At 40.8% G+C, this 12783-nt stretch overlaps 1 protein-coding gene across 3 annotated transcripts in view; it reads left to right on the top strand.

Moving 5' to 3' along the window:
- Positions 1-12121, top strand: part of RNMT (RNA guanine-7 methyltransferase) — a 68481-nt gene extending 56360 nt beyond the window's left edge. For 2 of the 3 annotated variants that reach the window (XM_056521498.1, XM_056521497.1), the window contains 3 exons: positions 611-712; positions 801-834; positions 11624-12121. In XM_056521498.1, the coding sequence (XP_056377473.1) occupies positions 611-712; positions 801-834; positions 11624-11661 (174 nt within the window). In that variant the 3' untranslated portion in view covers positions 11662-12121. The remainder of the gene's footprint in view (positions 1-610; positions 713-800; positions 835-11623) is intronic. The other variant, XM_056521496.1, reaches the window with a different exon arrangement.
- Positions 12122-12783: the final 662 nt, after the last annotated feature.

The raw sequence follows: 12783 nt of genomic DNA, 5'->3' as shown, positions 1-12783 counted from the left end.
AAAACACCTCCTAAAATTTGCAAAATTGCAGGGCCCTCACATGGGTCTGTACATGAAAAAAAAAGTTATGCCTCTTAGAAGGTGAGGAGGAAAAAATGAAAATGCAAAAAATGAAATTGTCTATGTCCTGAAGGCCAAAATGGGCTGTGTCCTTCGCTCAGCGTTTGGAACAAACTAACTATTCTGAACGCTGGCGCCGGGAGATCGCCCCCCTCCTATAGACTTGCATTGAGGGGGTGGGGCATGACGTTGTGAGGGGGCGGTGCTATGACATCATGAGCTCCCATTTTCGGCTTCAGCGTTCGGAACAGTTTGTTCCAAGCGCTGGGCAGAGGAGTACCCCTTTAAGGGGTTAATGTTGGAGTCTTTACAGTATTACTAATGGTGATGTCAACTAGAGATCTACAGAGCAAAATTCTCATGTCTAGAAAAAGGGTCTGTCAAATAGGAATTGAAAACTGTATGAAATTCATTAAAAATTAGAGAGAAGTGGTGAAAGTGCATAGAGAATTATGCCAAATGTATTATGCTCTCATGCGATAAATACCAGCAATTGTCTGAGCAATAGCTATTCCTTGTAATCTTAGGTTTGTTATATTTTTTATTTCAGCAATATCCTTCAGCTCCTAACTCCAGCTTAGTTTCACAAAATGAAGAGGATTATGAACATGCTAGAACTGTAAAGGAAAGTGGAAAAGCAAAGCTGCCGCTGGTACGTAGTTCTCGTATTTGTGCTCTTGTTCAAAAGATCAGTCTTTACCTCTGCTGTATAGCTAAGTGTGTCTTTTTCTTTCTTCAAGGGCACTTTAAGCAAATCTGAATGGGATGCTACAAGTAAGTGATTTTTTAAAGTTAGTATTTCACTGAGAGTGGGAGAAGTACAAATCTGAAACTAACCTCACTGTTTGTTGGCAACATCCCATTAAGCTGCGTTCTCACATTAGGCTGAAGGCGGCCAAACTCAATAAGTATGTTTGAGAGTCATCCGACAGCTTAATGTTATGTTTACACAAGGCAGATACACTACACCACCAACACGCTTACTCTACTCACCTCTGCTGGGCATATAGCCTCTAACTGGGTGACATGCAATATCCGCTATCAATTAAAAAACCTCCTGTGAACAGGGAGGGGTGCACTACTAAAGTGGGTGCCACTCTTCCTCCTCCTCACTTGCAATGCAAAAAATAAAAAAACAGAGAAAAATATCCAGCTCAACTGCCTAATAGATGGGCGCACGCTGCTGTGGTAGATACAAAGTATTCAAATAAAAGGTTGCCGTAGCACTCTTGGTCAAAAAATGGAGGCTTAATATAGGGTGGCATGCAGGATCCACAATCCTTTAACCCCTTAAGGACACATGACATACTGGAACGTCATGTGTCCGCTCCCGATCTATAACACGGGGACCCGTGGCTAATAGGACGCAGGATTGATCGCGGTGCCGCGCACTATTAACCCTTTAGACGCGGCGTTCAAAGTTGAACGCTGCGTCTAAAGTGAAAGTGAAACCATGCCGGTTAGCTCAATGGGCTGTTCAGGATAGCTGTGGCGAAATTGCGGCATCCCGAACAGCTTACAGGACAGCAGGAGGGTCCCTACCTGCCTCCTCGCTGTTAGATCGCCGAATGACTGCTCCGTGCCTGAGATCCAGGCATGAGCAGTCAAGCGGCAGAATCATCGATCACTGGTTTCCTATGAGAAACCAGTGATCAATGTAAAAGATCAGTGTGTGCAGTGTTATAGGTCCGTATGGGAGCTATAACACTGCAAAAAAAAGTGAATAAAGATCATTTAACCCCTCCCCTATTAAAAGTTTGAATCACCCCCTTTTTCCCACAAAAAAAAGCAGTGTAAATAAAAATAAACATATATGGTATCGCCGCGTGCGGAAATATCCGAATTATAAAAATATATCGTTAATTAAACTGCACGGTCAATGGCGTACGCGCAAAAAAAATTCCAAAGTCCAAAATAGTGCATTTTTTGTCTTTTATATCATGAAAAAATGAATCAATAAGTCCTATCAATGCAAAAATGATACCGTTAAAAACTTCAGATCACGGCGCAAAAAATGAGCCCTCATACCGCCCCATACGCGGAAAAATAAAAAAGTTATAGGGGTCAGAAATGACCATTTTAAACGTATTAATTTTCCTGCATGTTGTTATGATTTTTTCCAGAAGTACGACAAAATCAAACCTATATAAGTAGGGTATCATTTTAATCGTATGAACCTACAGAATAAAGATAACGTGTCATTTTTACCGAAAAATGTACTACGTAGAAACGGAAGCCCCCAAAATTTACAAAACTGCGTTTTTTTTCAATTTTATCTCACAATGATTTTTTTTTACGTTTCACCGTAGATTTTTGGGCAAAATGACTGACGTCATTACAAAGTAGAATTTTTAGGTGCAAAATTGAGTTATGATTTTTTAAAGGCAAGGACCAAAAAACGAAAATGCAAAAACGGAAAAAACCCCGGTCCTTAAGGGGTTAAAAAACATCCTGTGAAAAGGGTGCATGGTAGATGGTAGACACATTTTAATCAAGAAGTGTGCCATGACCCTTATTTTTAAAAATTTTTTGATCAGGAATGCTACTGAAACCATCTGTTTGTATACATTGTATGTGCCACAGCAACATGCACCTGTGTAGTTGGTAGTTATGCTCGGTGTCTTTCTTTGTGGTACTCGAGTAATATAGGTGTTATACTAGTGAAATGCCCTCTAGAATTGGTCAGATCATCTAGGCATTATCATGTAGCACTGATCCAGTCTGTCTGTCTGTAGCATTCTAGCATGTTGGTATATGGTTGGTTAGTATTGTTTCAAGGTACAGTGGTCCTAAAAATACCATTGTATGTTGAAGATATCACAACCTGATGCCATTGTAACTTTAGGTACCACTCTAAACTTTTTATTTTATTTTATTTTTTTAAAGGCTTTATTTAAAAAAATAACAAAAATTGTAAAACAAAGCAGCGTAACATAACTGGCGCAGAATCACATCAACACATGTATAACAGATGCAGAAAACGATAATTCCAACAAGTTAAATATCACAGTATGGAGATGAGCCCAGACAAAAAAATGAAGGGAATACCGACTGTCCACACTAGAGATGAGCGAACTTACAGTAAATTCGATTCATCACGAACTTCTCGGCTCCGCAGTTGATGACTTTTCCTGCATAAATTAGTTCAGCTTTCAGGTGCTCCGGTGAGCTGGAAAAGGTGGATACAGTCCTAGGAAAGAGTCTCCTAGGACTGTATCCTGTCATCAACTGCCGAGCCGAGAAGTTTGTGACGAATCGAATTTACTGTGACGAATCTGTAGAATACATTTTAAAAAAAGCCATTCCTGTTTCCCTGGAGTAGAGAAGTTTAGACATCTCTCACATGAAAATAGCCATGTTCTTAATCCAATCTGACCACGCTTTTTAGAATTTACACAGCCACCGCCTTATCATAGTCAGAATTTAGTACAAGGGGAATTAATGGTTGACCCACTTAGTGCATTGTTTCAGCGTAGGGGCGTCTGTGGACTACCATGTTATAATGATCCCTTTTCAGGCACAAAAGTGTATGACACGAAAGAACAAACACATGAGTGCTGAAGATTAACATATCTAGAACACCCAGTAGGAAAACTTGAGGGGCCAGGAGTCTAGGGAATGCAATATGTTGATTTATAAAAAGCAGAATGCTGACCAAAATGGAAAGACCCTGGGGCAAAACCACACTGTATGTAGGAATGTGCCAGTATCTGCTTGACAACAAAAACAGATATCAGTTGAAGACATCCCTAAATATTTGTCTAGCCGGAAGTACAATAAACTCTGTGCAGGAACCTATGTTTAGGTTCTACTCACATGTACAGTATCGTGCACATTAAATATGGATTTGAAGCTCTAGATTTCAATGTAAGCTAAATGACTAAACGCAGCATCAAACCTGCAGCTTCATATTCTGCACATCAAATATGTGTAAACAGACCCTGAATCAGCACATTCCTGGCACTTAACCTGTTCAGGACATCCTGAGTCCTTAAGGACGGAGGGCGTACCTGTACGCCCTGCAGATTTCCGGTCCCTGCCGCTCGCCAGGAGGGGACCAGACTGGGATGCCTGCTGAAATCATTCAGCTGACATCCCGCTACATGGGCGAGGAGGTTCTGAGACACCACCCTCAGCGATTTGCTGCGATTCCAGGTCATAAGAGTCTCCAGTGACCCGAAAGATAAGTTGAGACAGTACCGATCCCCCTGAAGGGATAGGAGTGAGGTGGCAGGGGTGCCACCCCTCTTATCCCTGAGATTGATCAGTCAGAAGCAACCGATCAATTGCAGAAGGGCAGGGAGTTAAAATTCAGTTCCCCCGCTCTGCCAACCCATGGGTGTCCAGGCAGAGCGGGGAACTGTGACAGGAGCAGCTTACCGGGTCCGGGCGGCGGGTGATGGTGGCAAAGTGATACGGTCTGCAGTGGAGTAATGAAGCAGCGGCGGTGATCAGGTGACTGGGCCTCAAAGATGTGGAGGAACACAGTTTGGAGACCACTGTGCAGTGGTCTCTAAACTGGCCCTCCAAATCTTGCAAAATTACAACTCCCAGCATGCCCACACCGCCATTTGCTGTCTGGGCATGCTGGGTTTTGTAGCTTTGCATCATTTGGAGGGCCACAGTTTTGAGATCACTGTGCAGTGATCTCTAAAATGTGACCCTCCAGATCTTGCATAAATACAACTCCCCAGCATCCACGAACAGCAAACTGCTGTCTCTGCATGCTGGGAGTTGTAGTTGTGTGCCTCCAGCTGTTGCATAACTACAACTTCCAGCATGCCCTTTGACTATCAGTGCATGCTGAGAGTTGTAGTTTTGCCACAGCTGGAGGCACTCTGGTGAGGAAACAGCTAGGTAGCAGAACCTAACTCAGTGTTTCCTCACCAGTGTGCCTTCAGCTGTGGCAAAACTACAACTCCCAGCATGCACGGTCTTTCAGTCTATGCTGAGAGTTGTAGTTTTGCAACAGCTGAAGAGGTTTGTGCACCCGCTCCCACCATGTGAATGTACAGGGTACATTCACATGGGCGGGTGTTTACAGTAAGTGTTCCCCTGCAAATTTGAGCTGTGGCAAATTTTCCACCGCAGCTCAAACTCCTAGCGGGAAACTCACTTTGAACCCATGCCGTGTGACTGTACCATAAATACACTAGCACAAAAAAAAAAAAAAAAAAAAGAGTAAAACACTACATGCACACACCCTCACACAGTCCCCCCCCCCACACCCATAAAAATTTTTAAGTCTTGTACGGCAGTGTTTCCAAAACGGAGCCAGCTTTTGCAAAACAACTCCTCTCAGCATTGCCGGACAGCCACTGACTGTCCAGGCATACTGGGATTTTTGCAACAGCTGGAAGCACCATATTTAGGAAACACTGCCGTACGGGATTTTTGCTGGCGGATGCAAGTGTAATGCTTGCATCCCTAATTTAGGCCTCAAATGCGCATGGCGCTCTCTCACTGTGGAGCCCTGTTGTATTTCAAGGCAACAATTTAGTGCCACATAGGAGGCATTTCCGTACTCTGGAGAAATTGCGCTACAAATTTTGGGGGGCTATTTCTCCTTTTACCTCTTATGAAATGGAAAATTTTGGGTCTACACCAGCATGTTAGTGTAAAAAAATAAAAAAAATTTGCATGCTGGTAACACAATTTCTCCTGAGTACAGAAATACCCCATATGTGTACGTGAAGTGCTCTGCAGGCGCACAACAAGTCTCAGGAGTGAGAGCGCCATGTACATTTGAGGCCTAAATTGGTGATTTGCACAGGGGTGGCTGATTTTACAGTAGTTCTGACATAAACGCAAAAAAAAAAAAAAAGAAAAAACACCCACATTACCTAATTTTTGAAACTACACCCCTCACGGAACGTAACAAGGGGTGCAGTGAGCATTTACACCCCACAGGTGTCTGACACATTTATTTTTATTTTAATTTTTTTTGAACAGTGGTCCGTGAAAATGAAAAATTTTTATTTTTCATTTGCACAGCCTAGTGTTACAAAGATCTGTAACGCCAGTGGGGTGTAAATGCTCACTGCACCCCTTGTTACATTCCATGAGGGGTGTAGTTTCCGAAATGGGGTCACATGGTGGGGGGGGGGGGGGGGGGTCCACTGTTCTGGCACAGTGGGGGCTTTGTAAACGCACATGGCCCCAGACTTCCATTCCAACACATTTTCTCTCCAAAAGCCCAATGGTGCTCCTTCTCTTCTGAGCATTGTAGTGTGCCCGCAGAGCACTTTACATCCACATATGGGGTATTTCCATACTCAGAAGAAATGGGGTTACAAATTTTTTTTTCTCAAACTACCCCTTGTGAAAATGAAAAATTTGGCGGAACAGCATTTTATCAAAAAAATAATCTAGTTTTTCATTTTTAAGCCCAACTTTAGCGAAAATTCGTCAAACACCTGTGGGGTGTAAAGGCTCACTGTACCCCTTGTTACGTTCCTTAAGGGGTGTCGTTTCCCAAATATGTGGGCGTTATTTTTTTTGCTGTCCTAGCACAATGGGGGCTCCTTAAATGTGACATGCCCCCAAAAACCATTTCAGCAAAATTCGCTCTCCAAAAGCCCAATGTCGCTCCTGACCTTCTGAGCCCTCTAATGTACCCACAGTGCACTTTACATCCTCATTTTTTCCTATTACCCCTTGTGAAAATGAAACATTTGGGGTAACACCAGCATTTTAGTGAAAAAAATAAAATTTTTCATTTTCACGTCCCAATTTAATGAGTTTGTCAATCACCTGTTACCCTTGTTACCTTCCTTGAGGGGGGGGGGGTGTAGTTTCCCAAATAGTATGCCCTCCAAAATCCCACAGTTGCTCTTTCCCACTTGAGCCATGTTGCGAGCACACAGAGCACTTTACACCAACATATGAGGTATTGCCATACTCAAGAGAAATTGGGTTACATGTTTTGGGGGGCTTTTTCTCCTTATACCCCTTGTAAAAATGAAAAAACAATTGGGCTACATGAATGCAGATTTTGATCTTTCAGCTCCACTTTGCTGCTGTTCCTGTGAAACACCTTAAGGGTTAACACACTTTCTGAATGTCATTTTGAATTCTTTGAGTGGTGCAGTTTCTATAATGGAGTCATTTATGGGGTATTTCCTACAGAAAAGGCCCCTCAAATCCACTTCAAACTTAACTGGTCCCTAATAAAATCTGATTTTACATTTTTTGAGAAAATTTGGAAAAATGCTGCTATACTTTGAAGCCCTCTAATGTACTCAAAAAGTAAAAACTTAAACTGTCAACTTTATGATGCCAACATAAAGTAGACATATTGTATATGTGAATCAATATATCATTTATTTGAAACTATCTGCTTGTATGGAAAATAGATATACCAAAGTTAGAAAATTGCTAAATTTTCTAAATTTTATGAAATTTTGGAATTTTTCTCCAAGAAATAATGCAAGTATTGACAAAAATTTACCACTATGTTAAAATAGAAAATGTCACGAAAAACAATATCTGAATCAAAATGAAAGGTAAAAGCATCTGAGTTAGTAATGGATAGAGTGTTATTGGTCAGATTTGCAAAAAAGGGCTCTGTTCTTAAAGGGATTATCCAGAAAAGAACTTTTTTTTTTTTTTTTAATATGTCAACTGTCTCCAGAAAGTTAAACAGATTTGTAAATTACTTATATTAAAAAATCTTAATCCTTTCAGTACTTATGAGCTGCTGAAGTTGAGTTGTTATTTTCTAAGTTCTATTTGATGACACCTGTCTCGGGAACTGTACAGAGTAGAAGCAAATCCCCATAGCAAACCTCTTCTACTCAGAGAGATGTCAGCAGAGAACACTGTTGCCAGACAGAAAGAACTCCTCTTCAGCAGCTGATAATTATTGGAAGGATTAAGATTTTTTAATTGAAGTAATTTACAAAACTGTTTAACTTTCTGGAGCCAGTTGATATTTAAAAAAAAGTTTTTTCCTGGAATACCCCTTTTTAAGATGAAAATGGGCTTCATCTTTAAGGGGTTAAAGAGGAAAAGTAATAATCATTAGTATCGTTCCATTAACCTCTTGGGGATGCAGGGCGTATGCATACACCCTGCATCCCCGATCCTTAAGGACTCCGTGACCCCGCATCACACCGGGTCAGTCCCGGCTGCTAGTCATAGCCGGTACCCTGGGCTAACAGCGCGCAGCACAGATTGTTGTGCCGCGCGCTATTAACCCTTCAGACGCGATGGCCAAAGTTGATTGCCGCGTGTGAAAGTAAACTCTTCCCGGCAGCTCACTCGGGCTGATCAGGACATCGCCATAAAATTGCGATGTTCCGATCAGCTGGGACGCAGGCGGAGGTCTCCTTACCTATCTCCGCCGCGTCCGATTGGGGTTTGATTGCTCCAAGCCTGAGCTACAGGCTTGAGCAATCGAGCCCCTATCTCACTGATCCGTGCAAAGCTATGGCTTTGCAGGGATCAGCATAAGAGATCAGTGTGCCTATGGGAGCTATAACACTGCAAAAAAAAGTGAAAAAAAAAAAAGTTAACTGGCCATTTAACCCCTTCCCTAATAAAAGTTTTAATCAACCCCCTTTTCCCATAGAATAAAAAAAATAAACATATGTGGTATCGCCACGCACGGTCAATGGCGTACGCGCAAAAAAATTCAAAAGTCCAAAATAGCGTATTTTGGGTCACTTTTTAGATCATGAAAAAATTAATAAAAAGCGATCAAAAAGTCTGATCAATACAAAAATGGTGCCGATAAAAACTTCAGAACACGGTGCAAAAAATGAGCCCTCATACTGACCCGTACTCGGAAAAATAAAAAAGTTATAGGGGTTAGAACTGAGAATTTTTAACATAGAAATTTTCCTGCTTGTAGTTATGGTTTTTTTCCAAAGTACGACAATATCCAACCTATATAAGTAGGGTATCATTTTAACCGTATGGACTTACAGAATAAAGATAAGGTGTTATTTTTACCGAAAAATGCACTGCGTAGAAACGGTAGCCCCCAAAATTTACAAAATGACTTTTTTTTTTTTTTCAATTTTGTCGCACAATTAATTTTTTCCCGTTTCGCCGTGGATATTTGGGTAAAATGACTAATGTCACTGCAAAGTATAATTGGTGGCACAAAAAATAAGCAATCATATGGAATTTTATGTGCAAAATTGAAAGGGTTATGATTTTTAGAAGGTGATGAGGAAAAATTGAAAATGCAAAAACGGAAAAACGCTGAATCCTTAAGGTGAAAATAGGCTGAGTCCCTTAGGGGTTAAGTCAGGGATGTCAACACTATTTAGAAAGCTCTCTACCAAAAGAGCCTGTGGTCACTTGAGCACTCTGCTGTTGTGGCAAAATAGCAGAATGCTCACTTGACCGCAGGCTCTTGTCACTAGGATACTAGAATGAATAATGAATTCTCATATGATGGGCAGGCATTGCACTGCATTCAGGTCTGTAGGCAGAGAAGCTGGCTCCTGCCTCCATTGCACAGCAAATCTAATCTGCATTACAGCATTGGGGGCCATATCTTCAAAATTGCTGGACCAATTTCTGTAAGGTATACCTCGTTAGCTGTGGATAGGGGATTTGTTTAATGTAAGTGGAGAGGCCCTTTAAGCACTTAAAATTCATTCAGAAAGTTTTTAGACTTCACTTTTTTCACATTTTACTATGTTGCAACCTGGTGCTAAAATTAAAAGAAAAAAATCATGTTTGTCCCCAATATTCTGTATTCAATACCCCATAGTGACAAAGTGAAGACAGAATGTTAGACATCTTTGCTAATTTATTGAAAAGGATACATTAAATATTGCATTGACATAAGTATTCAAACCCTTTACCCAGTTCTTTGTTGAGTCTCCTTAGGCAGCAATTCCAGCCTCCAGTATTCTTGGATGATTGGGGGAGATTTATCAAAACCCGTGTAGAGAAAAAGTGGTGCAGTTGCCCATAGCAACCAATCAGATCTCTTTTATTTTTAGAGTCCTGTCTAAAGTAAAAGAAACAGTCTGGTCGCTATGGGCAACTGTGCCACTCTTCCTCTACACAGGTTTAGATAAATCTTCCCCATTTTCTTGTTGAAAGATGAATCTTCTGCCCAGTCTGAGGTCTAGAGCATGGATCATGAATTTATTAAGAATATCTCTGTTCTTTGCTCCATTTAGCTTTCCCTCAACCCTGACCAGTCTCCCTATCCCAGATGCCAAAAAACTCCCCCACAATATAAGGCTGCCATCACCATGCTTCACTGTATGGGGTGGTATTGATCAGGTGATGAGCAGCGCCTGGTTTCCTCCAGATATGACGCTTAGCATTGAGGGTTGAGAGTTCAATCTTGATTTCATCAGACCAGAGAATCTTTTTTCCCCCACAGTCTTAAAGTTCTTGTAGGTTCTTCTTTGAAAACTCCCGGAGACTTTCATGTGTCTTACTGAGGAGAGGCTCCTTTCTGGCCACTCTGCCATAAAACCCAGATTGTGGAGGCCCAGATGGTTGACCTTCTGGAAATTCCTCCCATCTGCACACAGGATCTTTGGAGCTTAGCTAGGGTGACCATTTGGGCTCTTGGTACTCTCTCTTATGAAGGCTCTTCTTCCCTGACTTCTTAGTTAGGTGGGATGGCTATCTCTAGTAGGAGTCCTAATTTTTGCAACATTCTTCCATGTAATAGTTGTGGAGGCCACTTTACTCTTTGGAACTTTCAGTGCGGCAGACACTTTTTGTACCCTTCTCCAGATCTGTTGCTCCACACAATCCTGTTTTTGAACTTTACAGGCAATTCATTCCACCTCATTGCTTGATTTTTGCTTTGATATACATTGTCAGTAGAGATGAGCGAAGTTGCAGTGATTCAACTCTTCACAAACTTCTTGGCTCGGCAGTTGCTGACTTTAGCCTACATGAGTTAGTTCATCTTTCAGGTGGTTGGGCGGGCTGGAAAAGGTTGATACAGTCCTAGGAGAAAGTCCAATCAGCTGAATTTACCACAGGTGACTCCAGTCAAGGTGTAGAAACATCTAAAAGATCATAAACAGAAATGGGAAGGCAAAAGCTAAATTTTAAGTGTCATAGCAAAGGGTCTGAAAACTTATGCCCATGTTAGCTTTTCCTTTTTAATAAATTTGCTGAAATGTCAAAAATTCTATTTCCCATTCTTATGATGCACGAGTCCAGAATTGCGGAGGAAAATAGATTTTTTTGTAATTTTAGCACAAGGCCAGAAGATAACAAAATGTGAAAAAAAGGAAAGGGTCTGAAAACTTTCCGATTCCATTGTATATTTAGAGCTGCATGCTGTGGGATGGAATGAAAGCCACCTGGTAATGTACATAATTAAGACTTGACGTATTTTAATGCAGTTTTACATTTTATAAATACTGCCTGCCTGCCAGGATTATTATAGGACTCTTAATTTTTTAAGAGCTTTCTTAATTGACTCTTCTGTATGTGGTGAGGATCTTACAGAGTAATATGCACCTGCAGTTTCAGCACCAGAGGGATTTTTAACTACATTTGCCTAAAGCTTTGTGACAATTACTTTATGCTATATGTTTTCTAATGTGCCTTTATTTTTATCTTACAGGTATATATTTATTATTTGCCTTCGAAAAACAGACTTAAATGAAGAATGAATATACTTCTGAAAAGATTCAGATGGACATTTTTTTTTTCTTCTTGTGTATGTTATGTATATACATTTTGTTACACTTCATGTGCATGTAGGTGTTGCGCACATATCTGTTCAAGTGCGAGTTGCATATGCTTGTCTGTGAGGGGCTGGAGTGTAAATAAGAAAAGCATAGCTATTTTGTACAAATGTTTTAAGTAGAATTAGAGTTTTTTTTTTTTTTTTATTCTCCAGAGGTACTCATTTATGTTTGGGGGGGGGGGGGGGGAAGTCTTGCATGCACGGAGTGTGTTTTTTTTTTGTTTTTTTTTTTACTTAGGTGTGCAACCAACATTAAATCTCTTCTATGTTCTGTTGCAAATTTGCCTGTTATTCTGCAATGTTACTGAACATTAAAGTGTACCTCCAATTATAATCCTATTTCTACAGATCTCAAGTAAAAGTTACAATAAATGACTTTGCAATGTATTCAGTTAACCTGTTTTACAGCTTTTTAATGATGGGCGTTTTTAACTCACTGCCATAGTACATTCTAGGTTTAATCTGCATATACTGCTTGTTGGATTCTTCCAGGAAGGGAGTCCTTAATCAGAGCTATTCATGGTTCCCAAGGATCAGCAGTTACATAGTTCATAAGGTTGAAAAAAGACCAGAGTCAATCAAGTTCAACCTATAACCCTATTGAGTCCCTACTGAGTTGATCCAGAGGAAGGAAAAAACCCCAATACTAGAGGTAAAAATTCCTTCCCGACTCCAAATATGGCAGTCAGACTAAATCCCTGGATCAACTTTCTGTCCCTATAAATCTAGTATACATAACCAGCAATGTTATTACTCTCCAAAATTGCATCCAGACCCCTTTTGAACTCTATTACAGATTTCAATATGACCACCTCCTCTGGCAGAGAGTTCCGTAGTCTCACTGCTCTAACAGTAAAGAACCCCCGTCTGTGCTGGTGTAGAAACCTTTTTTCCTCAACGTAGAGGATGCCCCCTTGTTATAGATACAGTCCTGAGTATAAATAGATCATGGGAGAGATCTCTGTACTGCACCCTGATATATTTATACATAGTTATTAGGTCTCCCCTAAGCCTTCTTTTTTTCTAAACTAAAT

This window comes from Hyla sarda, chromosome 5 (genome assembly GCF_029499605.1).
Source record: "Hyla sarda isolate aHylSar1 chromosome 5, aHylSar1.hap1, whole genome shotgun sequence".
Taxonomy (NCBI): domain Eukaryota; kingdom Metazoa; phylum Chordata; class Amphibia; order Anura; family Hylidae; genus Hyla; species Hyla sarda.
This window is presented reverse-complemented; position numbering and strand designations above follow the sequence as displayed.